At 44.5% G+C, this 19,192-nt stretch overlaps 1 protein-coding gene across 1 annotated transcript in view; it reads left to right on the top strand.

Annotated features, from left to right (window-relative positions):
- Positions 1 to 11,123: 11,123 nt before the first annotated feature.
- The window catches only part of LOC121274134 (keratin, type 1 cytoskeletal 11-like), a 9,061-nt gene continuing 992 nt past the window's right edge, over positions 11,124 to 19,192 (top strand). Inside the window, exons 1-5 of the mRNA XM_041181307.1 lie at positions 11,124 to 11,743; positions 14,196 to 14,278; positions 14,935 to 15,091; positions 15,385 to 15,546; positions 17,100 to 17,225. Coding sequence (XP_041037241.1) covers positions 11,321 to 11,743; positions 14,196 to 14,278; positions 14,935 to 15,091; positions 15,385 to 15,546; positions 17,100 to 17,225 — 951 coding nt within the window. The 5' untranslated portion in view covers positions 11,124 to 11,320. The remainder of the gene's footprint in view (positions 11,744 to 14,195; positions 14,279 to 14,934; positions 15,092 to 15,384; positions 15,547 to 17,099; positions 17,226 to 19,192) is intronic.

The following is a 19,192-nucleotide window of genomic DNA, read 5'->3' as shown; positions in this document are numbered from 1 at the left end:
CACCAATTCCACAACATGGAAGCTAACTCAAAGGGAGTGAAGGCTACAACTGTAGGTCCCAATACTATGGCCAGGGCTTTAGTAAAGTGAATTTAGAGAGTAGACTGAATTTACATTTAGTTCGGTCTTTGGTTATGTTGACTTCCTATGATTTAATCTGTGTTTTCAGAAACAGTGTTAGCAATAAACATAGCCAGTAATGTGACAATTAAATCTCTCTACTGATTGTTAAATTACATGGGCACATCCTGTTTATTTTATAAAGGGGTTACTATGGTTACCCACAATGCCGTTATCCACAGAGGTGATCACCGCAAAAAAGCATTCATTGTGGGGCAGTGAAAGATATAAACGTTGATAGTGGTTTTTACATGCAAATTAAGAATAATTCACTGATAAATGATATGGCAGGACAAGTTGTAACTGAGAGCCAGAAAGAAGATACACACATTACTAAATCAAATGAGAGTGGCTTGAGGCTTGATTCCAAACAAAAACAATAAAGAACTGTACATGATTGGTGAAAATGAACAGGAGCCAGAAAAGGGTAAAATCTTTCAAATGTTTATTGTCCATCCCTAATTGCCCTTGAGAAGGTGGTGGCGAGTCACTTTCTTTAACCGCTGCAGCCTATGTGGTGTAAATAATGTTATGGCAAAGCAGATGGTAAATGCTGAGCTGTTCAAACCCCAGAGGGAAACTTGAAATAACTGTCACAACTATTTTACAATTTGTATTTATTTTGAGATGCGTGCCTTGAATTCAATAGTAATAAGACCACCGAGTCTTATAGGTTTCTTACAAAACTAAATTAAACCTTTATTAATAAAAGAAATAATATTAAACACATACATAGGTCTACAAATTACCAGAAGATAACTCCTAGCTTCTCTGATTAATTTAACTCCCAGTTTCACCACCATTAAGGCAACAGTAAAGCACTCAGATTTTAAAAGACCTAGGCAAAGTAACACGATATCCTGAACAATCAAATTAAAAGTAAGTTTTTCCTCAGCTTCCGTTCCTTGTAGATTGCAACTTGAAGCTTTTCACACTTGTGTAAGTTCTTAAAAATGCCTTCTCTTGCACGCAGCCTTCTCTCCTTTATACATATTTTCCCCTCTGAATGCAAATTCCCATTGTTTCACTATGTCTTTGGACTTTACCTCTCTAATAATAAAAATCTATCATAGTACCAATTTTACCAGTAATCATTGGGAAAATAGACACACTGTTTCCTAACTTCTGGCTAGGTGAAACATTTCACCCCCTCTTTTGAATTCAAGCTTCTTTGGTTTATTTATAAATGCAAATGTCCCCTTTACATCTCACACTTTTACCTATCTAGCATTTCAAACCTAGCTTCTCTTCTTACATCAAAGTCTTCAGACCAGTTGTTTCTAATTCAATTAAGTCCCACACACAGCAGAACCCACACACACATGTAGACACAGACCCCACTCTTACTCTACTTTGCAATAAATTCCAAATAACATTATGAAAATTATTATATCTTCCTGACAGTACGCCCACAGTTCTGTTAGGGAGGGAGTTCCAGGATTTTGGCCCAGCGGCAGTGATGGAATGACAATATATTTCCAGGTCAGGATGGGGAGTAGCTTGGAGGGGTACTTGCAGGTGGTGACGTTCGCATGCCCTTGTCTTTCTAAGTGGTACAGGTCACAGGTTTGAAAGGTGCTGTCGAAGGAGCCTTGGTGGATCTTGCAGGTGGTGCACACTGTAACCACTGAGTGCTGGTGGTGGAGGGGAGCAGATTCGTAAAATGCCAAAAGCTGCAACCTTCTGCTTGAAGGTCTCTGAAATAGAAGAATAAAAAGTTATGTTTACAGAGAGAGGGTGAGAAATTGGGATAGTGAGCAGAATTTCCTGGAATGCCCTAACAGCTCCAAATTGGCATCCCCTGCAAGCGAGCACGTACGTGAGATGAATCGCGCCAGATGCCATATGGGTGGGGATGTTAATGAGTAATGTTCACGTGAATGATCATCGGAGATGTGAAGGGCAGGCAAATCGTGATGTCAATCAGTGTGCAATGCTGATCTATCATCAGTCGAGCAGCACAAAGCCTTTCTGGCTGTTGCTATGCTATTGCAAGTGTTTTGTATCTTTGTATAGTTGTTGCCAAAGCCTACAGGGAGTGGTATTGCAGGTGCTGGAGGATGCCTTCCACAACCGGCTTCTGCACAAGCTAGTTGCTCCCAGACACGCGTGCTTTAATAAGCGTTGGAATGCAGCATGACTGGAAGAGTTAGCAGAGGGGAGGCAGAGCAGGACAAGCTGCTAAAAGAGGGAGGAGGAGGTGGATGGGTTCCCTGTTGTCTGGATGCTAAAGCTGAATTGCTGCTTGCTTTGCAGTGAACAGTCGTGGGATAATCACACATCGCGATCCTGTGCTTGTTTTCCGGGGCTATCTAATTCAGGGTGTTTCAGATTGTGTGGTCTTTGTCTTAAAAGGACAAGAAAATGCTTGCTGCCAATTCAAGGTTTGGACACAGTGTAGTGCAGTTAGCCTTTGGATAGCGCAGTGGGTTGTGTCTTTATAGACATCATTTGGTCCATGGAATTTGGACTGGTTTTAGTTGGAAGGGAATTTGACAGTGGACTTTTTTCCCCTTTTTTGCCTCTCTCCAGACGTTACATGGTTGTGGTGGCTGATTGCGAGGGAGCAAGTGTTTAGCTATGAAAATCTGACCGATATGGTGTGAGGCAGGCCTAATGGAGCAGCTGATAATTTCCAGTCAGTCATCTCCTACGATCCCACGAGTCTAACTGCTCAGTGCAGAATTCCGATCAGTGCAATTAGGAATCTGGCGATGGTGATGGGTTTAGTGCAGAAGGACAAGGCAGTGTTTCTTTCATCTTCATAAATTACTTTTGGATTATAGTTACTGTCATTATGTAGAGTTACATCAGCCAATTGCCCCAGCAGAGATCAACAGTCAGAAAATTGTTTTGTATATCTTAGTTTGAGAGAATAATGTTCCTCCAAAACCAATGTGGGATTGTTAACTTCTCCCTAAACAGGCAGGAACTCCCTCTCTTGTTGAAGAGGCATCACCTCCAACAGCACAGCACTCCATCAAGAACTCACCAGGACGACAGGCTAATTTATTTGCTCAAGTTCCGGGTCGGGATTTGAACCCACAACCCTCTGACTCAAAGACAGAAGTGTTTCCAACTGACCGAAGCAGGCACTCAAATAAACTGGACAGCATAGGAGTTTGGGGGGCAAGCTGGTGCACGATGTTCAGGGTAGGAGAGTGGAGGTCAAAATTAAGAATACGCTGCATTTTCTCTTTCAGTTGCATTCATAGCATTTGATAGACAACGCATTTGTTGAAGGGCTGTATGCAACAGATATTTTGCAAACAGTAAGATTTCACAATCAGCAATGAGACAAACGACCAATCGAACTAGTTCAGATGATTGTTGACTGAGAGAAGAAAACTGAACAAGAATTCAAGGTGAACTCCCTTGCTCTTGCTCAATATTGTCCCAATGAATCTTGGGCATTTAGCTGAACAGGCAGGGAGAGGTCTGCTGGTGTCAACCATCAAGGTTCACACATTAACAGTCACTGATTCAGGGGGCTGGATTATGAGAGTGAGGTAAGCGTAATCCCAGCAAGGAATCAGCAAGAGAAAGGGGAAGGGTTCAAAATTTAGAAGGAAGTTTTATTTAATTCATTCATGGGATGTGGGCTTCGCTGGCTGGGCCCAGCATTTATTGCCCATCCCTAAATGCCCTTGAGAAGGTTGTGGTGAGCTGCCTTCTTGAACCGCTGCAGTCCATGTGGTGTAGGTGCACCCAGAGCCCAGTTAGGGAGGGTGTTCCAGGATTTTGAACCAGCGACAGTGAAGGAATGGCGATATATTTCCAATTCAGGATGGTGAGTGGCTTGGGGGAAACTTCCAGGTGGTGGTGTTCCCATGTGTCTGCTGCCCTTGTCCTTCTAGATGGTAGTGGTTACGGGTTTGGAAGATGCTGTCGAAGGAGCCTTGGTGAATTCCTGCAATGCATCTTGTGGATGCTACACACTGCTGCTACTGTGCGCCTTCTGCCTCTCCACACCAAACAATGGCCCAGATCTTCCAATCAGGATCAGAACCCCTATTTCCGATCGGACAAAATAAATACGCACTTACCTTCCTCCAATTTTTCTGGCCAATCTTCCGATGAAGGATCCTGCAGAACTGACTCAGTGCAGCAAACCTTAGAAAGAGCAGTGGAGAGAAACTGTGCAGAAGCCTGGTTCCGCCTTTTTACAGCACTAACTGCTATATTCCGGTAAGGGAAGAACTTAAATGTCCTAAAGGTTCCTTGAAAAGCTGCAAAGAGAAGGTAAGGGGGTAGGGCGGGTAAGGTAAGTGGCTAAGAGGATAGGAGGGGTAAGGGGGTAGAGGTGGTGAGGTAAGTGGGTAAGGGGTAGGATGGGTGAGGTGAGGGGATAGGGCGGGTGAAGCCGGTGGCTGGGATGGAAGGTTGGCAAATGGGTGACATGGGGTGAGGTGGGTAGGGTGGCAGTTGGTTTTGAGAGTAATCGAGTCACACCAGGAGGAGCTGTTGGTTCAAGGGCTAGTCAGGTCGGGTTGGAGGGAGTCAGTGGTCAGGGTGGGTGTTGGGTTGATGGGAGCTAGTCAGGTTGGGTCGGGAAGGGTCGAGAGAGTTGGGGAATCAGGGGGTTAGTCAGGAGGTCAGGGTGGAGACTGGGAACCAATGTACATCAGCGAGCATGGGGTTGGTGGGTGAGTGGACCTCTATCACTTGTGAGGAATTATGCCATGTTCCTTGATTTTGAAATCCTGGTGTGCCACTGTGCATTGTTTACGATGCTCTCCACCAACATTCCCAGATCCTTCTCCCACGCTATTTCCTCTAGAAGATTTGAACGTACGAAATAGGAACAGGAGTAGGCCATTCGGCTCCTTGAGCCTGCTCCACCATTCAATAAGATCATGGCTGATCTATTTGTGTTTCAAGTTCCACATTCCCAACTACCCCCAATACCCTTTGATTCCCTTGTCTAAAAACACAACAAAAACAAAAATAAAAATACCTGGAAAAACTCAGCAGGTCTGACATCATCTGCAGAGAGGAACACATTTAACGTTTCGAGTCCGTATGACTCTTCAAGAGAACTAAGGAAAAATAGAAGAGAGTTGAAATATAAGCTGGTTTAAGGGGAGGTGGGACAAGTAGATCTGGATAGAGGGCCAGATGCTATCTACCTCTGCCGTAAAAATATTCAATGACCCCGCCTCCACCACCTTCTGAGGTAGAGTTTCAAAATCGTACAACCCTCGGAGAGAAAAAAATTCTCCTCATCTCTGTCCTAAAAGGGTGACCCCTATTTTAAAACAGTGCCCCCTAGCTCTGGACTCACCCACAAGAGGAAACATCTTTTCCACGCCCACCTTGTTGAGACCATTCAGGATCTTATATACTTCAATCAAATCACCCCTCACTCTTCTAAACTCCAGTGGAAACAAGCCCAGTCTGTCCAACCTTTCCTTATCACCTTGCATTTCCACCTGTTGTGTTAACTTCATGGTGATTTAAAATAAAGATGGGCATGTAACTTCAAGCCCGAGGCTGTCTGGTTACTTTGCTTTCCTCTCACCAATCGCCTGATCTGGCCGAAGAGTCTTGAGGTTTTTCTAAACAAAACAATTTGCATGTAATCAACACAATCTGGCACAACCAGCTCTGTTATATGCAAATATTTTGTTGAAAGAGAAAATGTTCATTCAATCCCACCTGACCGGCTGTCACTGACCATTAACGTGCTTTCTTGACAATGTGTTGAGTTGAAAACAGAATGTGTTGCTTGCCTCCTCCTAATTTTCCACACACCAGATTATCGAGCAGATTCCATGATGATTTTAACTGGCACTCATTGTCCCTGTGATTCACTCCTGTACAAGGCTATCTCTGTTCATGACCGATTCACATGCAAAAATAACTGCAAGCTGTGACCTCCTCGAGTTTGGAGCAGCGGTGATTTCCCATGGGGAGATGTGGAGAGGGGCCCAGAGTTTGGGACCTCGGAGTTTGGGGTAGAAGTGCTTTGACGGAATGGTAACCACTCAGCATCCAGCTGAATGGAAAGTGAAGACTGCCCATTGAGATGTTTACAAATTTACAACCAATCAAACTTAACTGAAATTTTGACCCGTAAGAAGTCTTTTTAAATCACAGCTCGTGGTGACTCAACCAGGTATAATGTTTAATCATAGGCTCCTTCAAGAGAACCTAATCAGAAACAATAACATAAGGCACCAATTAAAGAAATTCAAATGACGCTCAATTGAGCTGGATACAATATAGGAACAAATTCTGCGTTATCACACTCCTGATCTCTGTCATCTCTTCTATCCATAATCTACAGGGCTTTAAAAAAAGTGACTCATGCTCAGCATCATCCAATTGGCACATCTTGATTCACCTCTTCCCTTAACCCTTTGAACCTGGGTGCTGTCCTGTTCCCTGTGCTTTAGCCTTTCACACAGATCTTTCAATACAACTAAGCCCATTGTTCCTCATGAAATATATTGGCTTTCTGCCAACGAAGTGAAAGCCCCAACTTCTGTTCTCCTTACTGATTTTAATCTGATATTTTGTAGTCAACAGTTGTGGTTTTGAAGAATTCTCCTTTGTTATTTTAGTCAGGACCTGTGAGTAAGAGTTAAGCTATTAATTGAGACGAGGCCAGGTTTCTAGTTTCTACATTAACAATAATTGCATTTAAAACTTGTCTGAACAATACATTCTTTTGTTTTAAACACCCATTTCAGTTTGGGAAGTGTCAATCGCACAGTGCTTCATTTTTTAAAAATTCTTCCATGGATGCAGGAGTCGCTGGCTGGTCAGCACTTGTTGCCCATCACTCATTGCCCCTGAGATGGTGGAGGTGAGCCGCCTTCTGGAACCGCTACAGCCATCTTGTACAGGTACACCCACAGTGCTTCCAGGGTTTTGATCCCACGACAGTGAAAAGATATAGTTGCAAGCCAGAATAGGGTGCGGCTTTGAGGGGAACTTGCAGGTGGCGTATGTTGATGTACCAACAAGAAAAACAGCCATTTATTATAAGGAACTGCCTCAATGCGCTTCACAGATGGTGGGGTCAAACCTCAATGGAAATAAGAAGGAAATTAGGCTGAAGCTGCGAGTCAACAAGTAGATCCTGAGGGAGTGGGCTTGTTCCCACTGGAGTTTAGAGGAGTGAGGGGTGATTTGATTGAAGTATATAAGATCCTGAACAGTCTAGACAAGGTGGATGTGGAAAGGATGTTTCCTCTTGTGGGTGAGTCCGGAACTAGGGGGCACTGTTTTAAAATTAGGCTCACCCTTTTAGGACAGAGATGAGGAGAATTTTTCCTTCTCAGAGGGTCGTACAACTTTGGAACTCTCTGCCTCAGAAGGTGGTGGAGGCAGGGCCACTGAATATTTTTAAGGCGGAGGTAGATAGATTCTTGATAGGCAAGTTAATCAAAGCTATCGGGAGTACATGGGAATGTAGAACTCGAAACACAAACAGATCAGTCATGATCTCATTGAATGCTGGAGCAGGCTTGAGGGGCCGAATGGCCTACTTCTGCTATTTCACATGTAATTCAAGACTTAGAAGGCACGGAGTGGTATGGCAGAGGGAGAGTAGTTGCTGAGTGTAGAGGAAAGATAATTAAAGGCTCTTCTGGTTCTGGTAGACTAGACTGAGTTTGAAAGGATAGAATACATTCAGGCTGGGAGGAGGTTGCAGAATGATGGAGAGAAATTAAAAAGTTTTGGAGAAGGTTGGGGGTTTTGATGTCAAAGCGCTGAGGGATGGGATGAAGATGATACCCCAGATGGTTCCAGGAAGAAGAGGGAGAGCTCTGGCCTTGTCTACCTCTAGTGAGGTTATTGAACTTCTTGTGGCCTTTCTCACAATTCCTGGGAATGAGAGAGTTGACAACATGCCCGTGTTACTTAAACAAAAATACAGATGATCTGGCCACTATCGCATCGTTGTTTGTGGGATCTTGCTGTGTGCGGTTTGGAAGCCATGTGCCCATATCTCAACAGTGACTGCACTTCAATAAGTACAGCAGCGGCTGTGAAGAGCATTGGGACATCTTGAGGTTGTGAAAGGTGCTATATAAATGCAAGTATCCTCTCTCTATTGAGTCACATAGTCATACTTCCACCATACACCACAATGAAACATGTACGAGACACATGCTGTCATACTAGCGGCAGTTTGAAACGTTACTGCCATTGTTCATACCTTGGGATTTGATCATTGTGCTACAGACAATATCAAAGGACTAGAACAGATTTAACCAAAGCCTAACCTAAACTGTGACGTGGATGAAGCATTGTATATTCAGCCTAATTAACGGACAGTTTTTATAACCAGGGTGGGAGGAGTGCGCAGTTAATCTAGTCCCACTACTCCACAGATCTCAGCGTAAGAGTAACTGTTTAATTCACCCACCAGAATGGCTAATTGTTTACCTTTGCTATTCTAGGCCTAGAATAAAAGAGACTTTAACCAAACTTCTTTTAATGAGCTCAGATTTATTATGAAACAAGTTGCAAAACTGATTAATATATAATTTGTAATCTGGAACAGTACTGATTTACCCCTTTTAAAATCCCAACGCGCGCACGCACACACATACACACACACACACACACGCACGCACACACACACACACACACACGCACACACACATACACACACACACACGCACACACACACACACACACACACACACGCGCACACACGCGCACACACACACACACACACACACAGAAAACAAAGTCTCTGCAGGGGTTGGTGTAAAGGGAACGCATAATGAAAAAGGACAAAGTTCGAGAAAGTCTTGACACTGTTGATTTGGTGTGCTTGTGTGCAAAGACAGAGTGCTGGTCACAGGGCATTGCAGCTGCCCCAAACCCAGCTCTCAAACAACCCCCCAGCTGATGAGACAGGTGTGGGTGGTTCACACCCAAACCTCCACCATCTTTCAGGTGAGATGCCAATATGACGCCTACTCCAGTCGGCTGGACGTGAAAGATCCCCGTGGAACCATCTCGAGGAAGAGCAGGGGAGTTCCTCCTGGTGGCCTGGCCTGGCCGATATTTGCCACTTGGCCGACATCGCTGAAACAGGTCGTTCAGTCATCCATCTCACTGGCGGTTGTGGATCTTGCTGTGCACAGACTGACTGCTGCATCTCGCTGCATTATAACAGTGACCACGCTTCAAGAAAGTAGGTGTAGAATGCATTGGGAGCTCCTGTCGGTTTTGAAAGGTGTTATGGAAATTGAAGTCCTAAGGTGGTCCGATGACCTGTACATTGCAGCTTGATGTAGTGATATTGCTGCACGCCAAATTGGGAATGGTAAGACACCAAACAAATGAGCTCTGAAAGGCCCTGACAGACCTTTTTTAGCCTGGTCCACTCTTGGGTTGCTGTATGCCAGTCGAACGATCCCGATCGAACTGTTTTAAGGACAATTCAGCGGACAGATGTTAGTCAATTAAACATTATTACCGACCAGATGAGATATTTTGTTTCTCCCAAGAAGTTGCAGTCAGCAGTAAACAGTTCCACACTATTTTTTTTTTCTGGTTGTCATAGTGATGTTTGTAATATTGCTATGTTTGCTCTACCAAACGTAAACACTTCATGTGGGAATGATTTGGCTGAGGAAGCAGTTAGAATTTGGCAACGTACAAACATACAAATTAGGAGCAGGAGTAGACCACTCGGCCCTTCGAGCCTGCTACGCCATTCAATAAGGTCATGGCTGATCTGATTGTAACCTCAACCCCACATTCCTGCCTACCCCCCGATAACCTCTCACCCCCTTGTTAATCAAGAATCTATCTAGGTCTACCTTAAAAATATTCAACGACTCTGCTTCCACTGCCTTTAGAGGAAGAGAGTTCCAAAGACTCACAACCCTCCGAGAGAAACAATTTCTCCTCATCTCTGTCTTAAATGAGCGACCCCTTATTTTTAAACAGTGACCCCCTAGTTCTAGATTCTGCCACAAGAGGAAACATCCTCTCCATATCCACCCTGTCAAGACCCCTCTCATCTGTGGAGAGAGAAACAGAGTTACTGTTTCGAATCAGACCTGCTGAGTTTTTCCAGCATTTTCCAGATTTCCAGCATCCACAGTATTTTGCTTTTATCGCTGTGAGATTGACTGTCTGGAGCTCAAATAAGTTGTTGACATGTTTTCGAATTGCTACTAAATTATGGGGTCAGGCTTCATTTTAACCTGACTGTAACAAACCTCCACCAAGACCCAATTTTCTCAATGATAGTCAACTCTCCTACTACGGTGAACACTCGACTGAGCCCAAGCTGCAGGAGGTCGGAGAGGGGTGGGGCTGATGGAATGAAGGGTTTGGCATGATCAGGCGAGGGGTTAGTCTGGCAGTGATCAATGGGGAAGAGGGGGACACCAATGAGGCGAGCCAGTTAACATCGAGCCTGTTATCTTTCAGTTAACCTCAGCCTGAACTTGAGACGTGCCCCAGATTGGGCTCAGTCGAGTGTTCACCGTAGCAGGAGAGTTGACTTATCATTGAGCAAATTGGGACTTGTGGAGGTTTGTTACAGTCAGGTTAAAATCAGGCCTGACCCCATAATTTAGTAGCATTTCGAACATGTTATTTTCAATAGTTGCTGAATGAATGGGACCTGAAACAAGTTGTGGGGTGGTGGGGGGGTAGTGACTGCAGGACCAAGTCCCCTCTATCAGACACATAGAGCAGGGAACATCACGACCTCCCCCTCATCCCACTCCACCCCCAACCCCTCCCCCAAGTCCAGGAATGAGGGCTATGTTATATTGTTCAACAAAGTGTTCCTCCCTCGATCCTCCTTCCAGCAAGATGTTCGTTTTAAGACAAAATACGCGATGGGGGAGGGGTGGGGGGGTGGGGGGTGGGGATTGCCTCTGTCAGCGCTGGCAAAGGAAACAGAAAGGGGAGGGATGTTAGTCACCTTTACGGGTGGGGATCAGTGGAATCCAATGGGATGTTAGGTGGGCGGGCCAACTTCCAACCCTGTCCTTATAAATACAGGTGAATGAGATGCTTGTGGAGTGAGAGGCTTTGCCAGTTTGAAGGTGGCTGGTTTGCAGTTCCCCCTTTCCTGAAGTTGTAGTTTAGCCTGCAAGTCACCAGGGGAGTTTTTATTTTGTTTTGCCTGCCAGTGGTTAAGAGTTAGCTACTCCACCCCCCTTACTCAACTTAAAATTCGGTTAACCCCCACCCCAGTTAAAGGGCCACCATGAGACCTGGTCTGTCCAGCTCTTTCCAGTACTCGGGGAGTTCACTGAGTGGATCAGGGGGCTCGATCAGGAGGAGTATGGTTGGGGGTAGGCAGGGGTTCTCCAGGTCCAGCTTCACAGGATCAGGGCACAGTGGACTGGGTGGGGGATTGGGTGGGGGATCGGCAATCTCAGTGGCTGTCGGACAGAGCAGTGTCGGAGGCTTATCCTCAATGTCAACGTCTGGTGGCTTCATCGGCAATGAAAAACAAGCCATGATAGACCTGAACAGCCGGCTGTCTATCTACCTGCAGAAGGTCAGGGACCTGGAAGAGGCGAACACTAAGTTGGAACTGCAGCTTAAAGAGTTCCAAGGCGGGAAGGCTATAACAGGCATCGACTATGATGCTTATGATGCAGTGATCAAGCCACTGAGAGAGCAGGTGAGAATCCACCCAAGGCATCTTCTTTTAGTTACAATGCTGATTTTTGAAAGTCTCAATTACCCCCTCCTATGGGGGGTGGGTTGGGGGTGTGGGGAGGGAGGGAGGGAGGGGGGTAATTCCTGGGAAACTGCCTCCATTGGGCTTCTGGTTCCCACTCTGTACAATTGAGACAGGCAGCCTCTCTTGCTTGGGCCTTCCCTTGAAGTTCTGCTGGGGATATATCCTGAGATGCAAAAGTTGGCGATGATCCTGACCAATTTCTGGGGGTGGGTTTGAGCCCAACCCACCCGTCGGGACTCCAGCAGACTGGCAAGAGCACGGGTTTGCGTGCCCAACCCATTCACGGCGAGAGTAAAATTGGACAGGGCGTTTTTTAAAAAAAAAGTGTTGCCCCCAATTCCTGTCTGTCTCTTGATGGGTGTGTTGGGGAATTGCATCCCATTGTGGCAGCTATTGTATTGGAACCGTCGATATGGATCAGAGAATTGTATATTAGGCTGATCAGACTGACTGCAATATAATGGGAGACATATAACGGATTCTATTCTACATGCCAAGCTTCTGAAAGGACCTAACGCCGTTTTTATGCCATCTCTCACTTGGCTGTAATTAGAGGTCTGTAAATTAATATGAGGGATTCGGAGTGCAAGTGTTAACATAGAACGCAGACTGAAACCACAGGAGCATCCGTGTTAAAAGGAGCTGAAATCTAAAAGAGAAGGCACTGTTGTGAAGTTAATAAAAGGCAGAAAATGCTGGACCTGCTGAGTTTTTCCTGCATTTTCTGTTTTCATTTCAGATTTCCAGCATCTGCAGTATTATGCTTTTATCTAACTGTTGTGGAATTATTCTTACAAACCTGTTTATTGAGTGACTGCAATGACTCAACTGGTGACTTGGAATCATGTTGCTAATCTGTTTTCCAACTGGAGCTTAAAATTGCCAAAACTCAAAGGTATTGTCTAAATTATTAATTCATTTTTGTCCACAGTAATGCATGATGTTATCACAAACTTAAATCCTTTATAAGAATATGATGATACATAATACCTCCTGCTTTGTTAAACTCATTTAAACATGGAGGAATACAATAATGAGAGTGCTGGATGTCCTTTAGTACACCAGGCCAGCCAATCACTCATATCAATAACAATATATGTGGGTTATTTTGGAATGCTAACATGCTGACATCCGAACAAAGTTCTTGGAAGCGGGAAGGCTAGCTGTTTAACCCTTTCTAACTCTGGGACATTGAGGATAATGGTTGTGACATCCACCTAGTCTAACACCCTAGGTGGGAACACAGACTAAGGATCGATTTCAGGAACCTCACCAATCCATCCGGACCAGACAGTGCAGTTACTATAATAAAAACAGAAAATGCTGGTCAAGGTTGGGTCTGGGCAGCATCTGTAGAGGGAGAAACAGAGTTAACGTTTCGAATCTGTACGACTCTACTTCAGACCCTAACTCTAACCCTGTTTTATATTATATTAGTGCAGTTACTAGCTTGCATTATTAAAAGAATTTGACAGAAAAGGTGTTACCAGGAGGGAAAAACAAACAAATAAACCCCCAATTCAGTCGCTTTACACTCACTCCAGCCTAATTCCACATGATAATGAATGTGAAAGATTTATCAGACTCACCTTAACCTAAAAAACAGATTTTGTTTAATCGATTCAGCTCGGAACTAAATGGAGAATTGGAATTAATTTGCGGTCTGACTTGTTTTAGTTTAATTCCCAGTTTCAAGAAAGTCCCTATTTAATTATGGACTTTAGTTTGTGATTCATTATCCCTCCAGTTCTGGGAACGTAGGCTTGTATATTGGATTCATCCTTCTATCCGGGCCAGTCTGGGGTGGGGCACGGGTTCCCGTAAATAGATGGGGGAAGAGAATCTTCATGATGAGCTGGTAGCTCCGTGTCCCATGGCTTCCAGCTAGAGGGAGGGGCTATAAAACACTGGCATCAGTTATACGATCCACACTCGCGATGACCACAGCTCAGTGTGGCGATGCAGGACTGATCCTGTGAGTTATTCACTGATCTAAGCTGTACCTCTCTAATCACAGCGCGCCCTGGTTGAAGAATTGGTCTCCATTCCTGTTCCACATCCAACCACTCTTGGTGCTTAATGCATGATTGGAAGCTGGGTGCTGGGTTAAGATGGGCAATGGTGTTATACAGTCATGGCTTACATGTCAAATGTATGAGACATGCAAACTCTAATGCCCATGACACTGCCCACCTCCCTAAAATATTACAAGCGTTGGATAAAACATAGGCACAGATGTCTATCCTTAGTACACAAACATAATGCAACTCAAGAAGCGCCCCCACCTTCAAGCACCAATTGAACAGCATCTTGCTCATAAAATCATTGACTGTACATTGCTTAAAGTCTGCACACTATAGAAGTTTACCCTCTGTGCTCTTGACTTTAGATTTTGGCACTTCACCTTGGCAATGCTCGCCTGGCTCTGGATCTTGACAATGCAGCTCTCGCAGCTAAAGACTTCAAAAATAAGTATGTGTTACTTCTTAATTAACCTACAATATTCCACTGGTACCTATTTTAAAAATATTCATGGGATGTAGGCATTGTGGGCAAGGCTACTGTTTATTGCCCATCTCTACTTGTCTTCTGATAAGGCTCTGGTGAGCTGCTTTCTTGCAGCTTTGCGATTAGTGGTGTAGATGTGTTTCACTGCTGTTGGGTAAGGCCATCCCAGGGTCCTGACTCGGTGATGGCTTTCCAACTGAGTCGGGAATGCATGAAAAGGAATCACTGCTGAGCCTGTCGCTTCCCAGCTTGTACAGCTGTAATGTCAATCCACAGTAACGGCCATTGGAGAAATTGGCCTGTGCAGCAGCTTCTCACAAGCCTGTTTCCTGAATTGCTGGCAATCATGATTGAGAAAAGTGACAGATTGTAGGGTGGCGGGGTGGGAGTGGGTTGGGAGAAGAGGGGGGGAATTGGGAAGAGGTAGATCAAAATTATTGATAAATATTTAATTCTAAAATATGGATACTTTGGTGATCATTTCTTGGGTGCTTTAGCATTTAATTAGTACATTTTTCCCTTACAAGTGCACAGTTTTGGCATCTCACATGTGGACCTGACTAGCTGTTGCTATGATTCTTGTTCGAGTTAAGCAATTTTTTTTTGTATTGTCAAATTAGATTTGAAAACGAGCTCTACATCAAGCAATCTGTGGAAGCTGATATCACAGACCTGGGAGCAATGAAAGATGAGTATATACGTAATTACAAGGATTTGGAAAGTGAGATAGCAGCCTCTAAGGACGAGCTTGCTTATCTGAAGAAGAACCATGAAGAGGTAAGCTAGAGTTCATCTCCCGTCAAGCATTCCTTTATCCTTTTGAGGTGTGGCATCAATGTCCAAGGGCCATTGTTAGGACACAGGGTAATGGGTAGAGTTGAACAAGGTCTATCCTTGAGCACTGTGAATCCAGAGATGGTGTTTAGCCCCTTGGATGGTCGCTCGGTGTTAGAAGGTGGTACAAGCTCAACATTCGCTAGCATGTTTTTTGTATGCACTCATCAGTGTTAATATTCTAAATTTCTAGAGGAAGAAGTACATAAAGGGTGTGTAATTTTTGTTTTTTTTAGGAATTGGCAGGACTGCGGCAGCAGGTGACTGGTACTGTCAGTGTGGCTGTTGAACCTGGGCCCACCATTGACCTTGCAAAGCAACTGCAGACAATGCGGGATAATTATGAGAGTTTTAGCAAGAAAACCCAAGAAGATCTTGATAACTGGTACAAATTACAGGTGAGTTGTTTCTTGCAACATGTGTGCAATAAACCAGCGTAGTCCTGTCAGTACAGAATAAATCCCAAATCCAATCTAAATCAAGGTTAAGAGAGAGTTGGATCCTAACACTATGTCCAGTTCTTTGGATATACTATTTCACTGGACAATCTTGCAAAGTTAGATCAAGGTGGGAATTTTACCAGCTCTTTGGAGGGGGAATGATGGTAAAATGGTGACGGTAGATATTGGGAGGCTGTCAGGTTTATTCCCAGTGGCAGAGAGTGACTAACCTGTTTGCTGACCAGAGGTGGGCAGCCAATGAATTCAATTAATTAGCCAGTTGAGTGCCATTTTACCAGGGCACTGGGACTTATGAACATTGGAACAGTCCTCCCACTGCATGACCAGGTGTTCCTCCCAGTAACTCCCTGGGAATGGGCTATCCATTCATGAGCCTTGGTGGCCCAAGGAGGGAACTCTCCAGTGGACACCCCTGTTGCCATTGGAGGGCTCACCCCTCTGCTCACCAGGGGCTGCCTGCCTGAGTCTGATCCACCCACCACTCTTACCGGCTCTGTGAGGGTGCCTCAACATAGAAGTGCTCTCGGAGAGAAGAGCAGTACTACTCCAAGGTAGACATTCCTGGAAGAGAAGTGGTGGTGGATTAAACACTTAAGATAAAAGTAAAATACTGTTGATGCTGGAAATCTGAAATAAAGATAGAAAATGCCGGAAAAACTTGGCAGGTCTGACAGTATCTGTGGAGAGAGAAACAGAGTTAGCGTTTCGAGTCTGTGTGACTCTTCTAAAGACCATTCATTTGACTGAAGATTATCTCCTTGGTACATGAACTTGCTCAACATCTAACTCGAATGGGCCCTATTGGCTGCAGTGGCTCCTGGTCTCTCTGCACATTAAGTTTTAAATTTTCATCTGTCCCTGAACCCCTCCAGCTCTGAAGAAGGGCCATACAGACTTGAGACATTAACCCTGTTTCTCTCTCCACAGAGGCTGTCAGACATGCTGAGTTTTTCCAGCATTTTCAGTTTTCATTTCAGATTTCAGGTGTCAGCAGTACTTTGCTTTTATATTATGGAAGTGCCCTTTCCTTGCAGCCTCAGTAGTAGCCAACTCTATCATAGAACTGCCAGCCTCCACTACGCACCCATGTGGGTTTGTACCCTGCATTTGGCCCTGATATTGGGACCCAGGGTGTGACAGTACAACATTCCACAGCCAATACGACGTTTTGTGAACTTTACTGGACTCTGTAACGTTTAAAGGATTTCTACAAGTCACTTGTAATCTCTGCAGTGAAATCAGCATTATCCAGTTTCAGGACTATTTATTGCCATTCGCCTGAATGGAAACAGTTCAGTTACTCCACACAGTCTCATGATAGCCAATAGACAAGACTTTTTCATAAAGCTGGGGCTGGATTTGAACCCAGGATCCAGAGATGGAAAAATTAATACCTCATTGTCCAGACATCTTTACAAACGCACACCTTGATAGATATGTAGAGGCCCGTGAGTAGCCATGTTTAAATGCAACTTTCCTTTGATTTCAAGGTTGAAAGCCAGACTGTGCAGACTATTCAGGTCAACGAGGCAGCAGCAGGCGCAAAACTCGAAGTTACGGAATTACGCAAACAGCTTCAGCCCCTTGAGATTGAGTACAACTCTCTGCTTAGTGGGGTAAGTCCGTGTGGGAAGTAAGGGTTAAGTAAAGACCGTTCATTTGACTGAAGATTATCTCCTTGGTACGTGAACTTGCTTAACTTCTCCCTCGAATGGGCCCTATTGGCTACAGTGGCTCCTGGTCTCTCTGCACGTTAATTAATAAATTTTCATCTGTGTCCAAATCCTTCCATGGTCTCACCCTCTCACCATATCTGCAACCTCTGCCAGCCCTACAAGCCCCTGAGATGTGGGCTCCTCCAATCACGCACACCCTGAATTTCATCACTCCCACTATTGGCAGCCATGTCTTCAACTGCCTCAGCCCTAAATCCCCTCCTTAAATCACTCTGCTTCTCTCCTACTTTTAGACACTCTTCAAAAGCTTGGTCAAAGAGGTAGGTTTTTAATCACCTGTCTTAATACCTCCTTGTGTGGTGTGCGAATATAGTCAAGATGTTAGGGGGAGCTGGTGCCATAGTGGTATTGTCACTGGACTAGTGTTCCAGGGACCCAGGATAATTCTCTGGGGACCTGGGTTTGAATCCCATGGGCACTTGGTGGAATTTGAATTCAGCAAAAACCTGGAGTTAAAAGTCTGATGATGATTGTTGTTAAAAACCCATCTGGTTCACTAATGTCCTTACCTGGTCTGCACCTGCATCATTGCACCTTTCGCAGACACTTAAAACAGTCACAATTACAGGGCAGTGCGATTAGTTTGCACTCGTAAGGAGAAGCCAGCACAGGCTAGATGAGCTGAATGGCCATAAACCCCTCCTAAAACTGAGATTCCACTTTAAATGAAACTGAATTTCTGGCAATGACATGGAATTGTAGAATGAAACTACACAGAGGAGGTGGCTGTTCAGCCCAGCGAGGCAGTGCCTGTAGCTCTTCGAAAGAGCTATCCAATTAGTCCCACTCCCCTGCTCTTTCCCCATTGTCCTGCAATCTAATTTTCAAATATTTATCCAATTCCCTTTTGAAAGTTACTATTGAATCTGTTTCCAGGTAGTGTATTCCAGATCACTAACGCTTTGTTAAATATCATTTAATTTTTTACTTACATTGATGAGATCCAAATACAATACCTTCCAGTAAAATTTCTGCATTGCCTGTAACCTTTCATTACTTTTGTTTATATCTTTTCTGATCGAGATAGGTATTTAGGGAAACTTAAAAATGAACGTAAAACATAAGGATACATTAGAAATATTTTTGTTCTTATCAACAGAACATAGATCCCAATATTTCACCTAGTAAATAGGTTTCCACTAAATTGTAAACATGTAACTATTGTGAGAAGGCCACTTACCTTGCCTTCTAAAAACCACTTTGTTGTTCATTACATCTAGGCACAAGCCAAAAGAATGAGATCCTGGAGCAGGATTAGTTATGTTAGTTATCTGGGGCAGAATTCTGCCCTTGGTGGAAAGCTGATCAGTGCCCACGATCAGGGCCAGACCGCGATTTCACGTTGGCGGGCCAGTTAAGACCTTCCCGGTGTGAAGCGAGAGCGGCTGGGGTGGATGGGTGGGGGGTGTGGGGTGGAGGTGGGAGGGGGGGAAGTGCATGCTTGAAAATCTTCCTGAGGCAGAGGTGCCTCAAGGAGATTAACAGTTCTCAAAAAAAAAACACAGATTTTAAACATGTTATGAAACATGTCCCCTCATGTGACTGTCACATGAGCAGGGGCCTGTTACAAATGAAATATAAAATGTTTTGTTTTACTTTTTATTTGCGGTTGGAAACCTCATCACGTCCGTGGATGAAGTTTCCTTAAAAAGTGCAAAGGCCACTAAGGTTGGATGGGCAGCGAAAATTTTAAGCTAATTATCTTTTTAACGGCCTTAATAGGCCTTTTAATTGTTGGCTGGTTCCCGCCCCGCGCCTGACGACCGAGATGTCATGTGACTGTGCGTTGGTGTCGGGACATTTGCCCGACATCAACACCCTTCATTTTAAGCTCGAGTGGGTCGGGC

Source organism: Carcharodon carcharias, assembly GCF_017639515.1.
Source record: "Carcharodon carcharias isolate sCarCar2 chromosome 30 unlocalized genomic scaffold, sCarCar2.pri SUPER_30_unloc_1, whole genome shotgun sequence".
NCBI lineage: Eukaryota > Metazoa > Chordata > Chondrichthyes > Lamniformes > Lamnidae > Carcharodon > Carcharodon carcharias.
The sequence above is the reverse complement of the archived record's forward strand: the minus strand, read 5'-3'. Positions and strand labels throughout refer to the sequence as shown.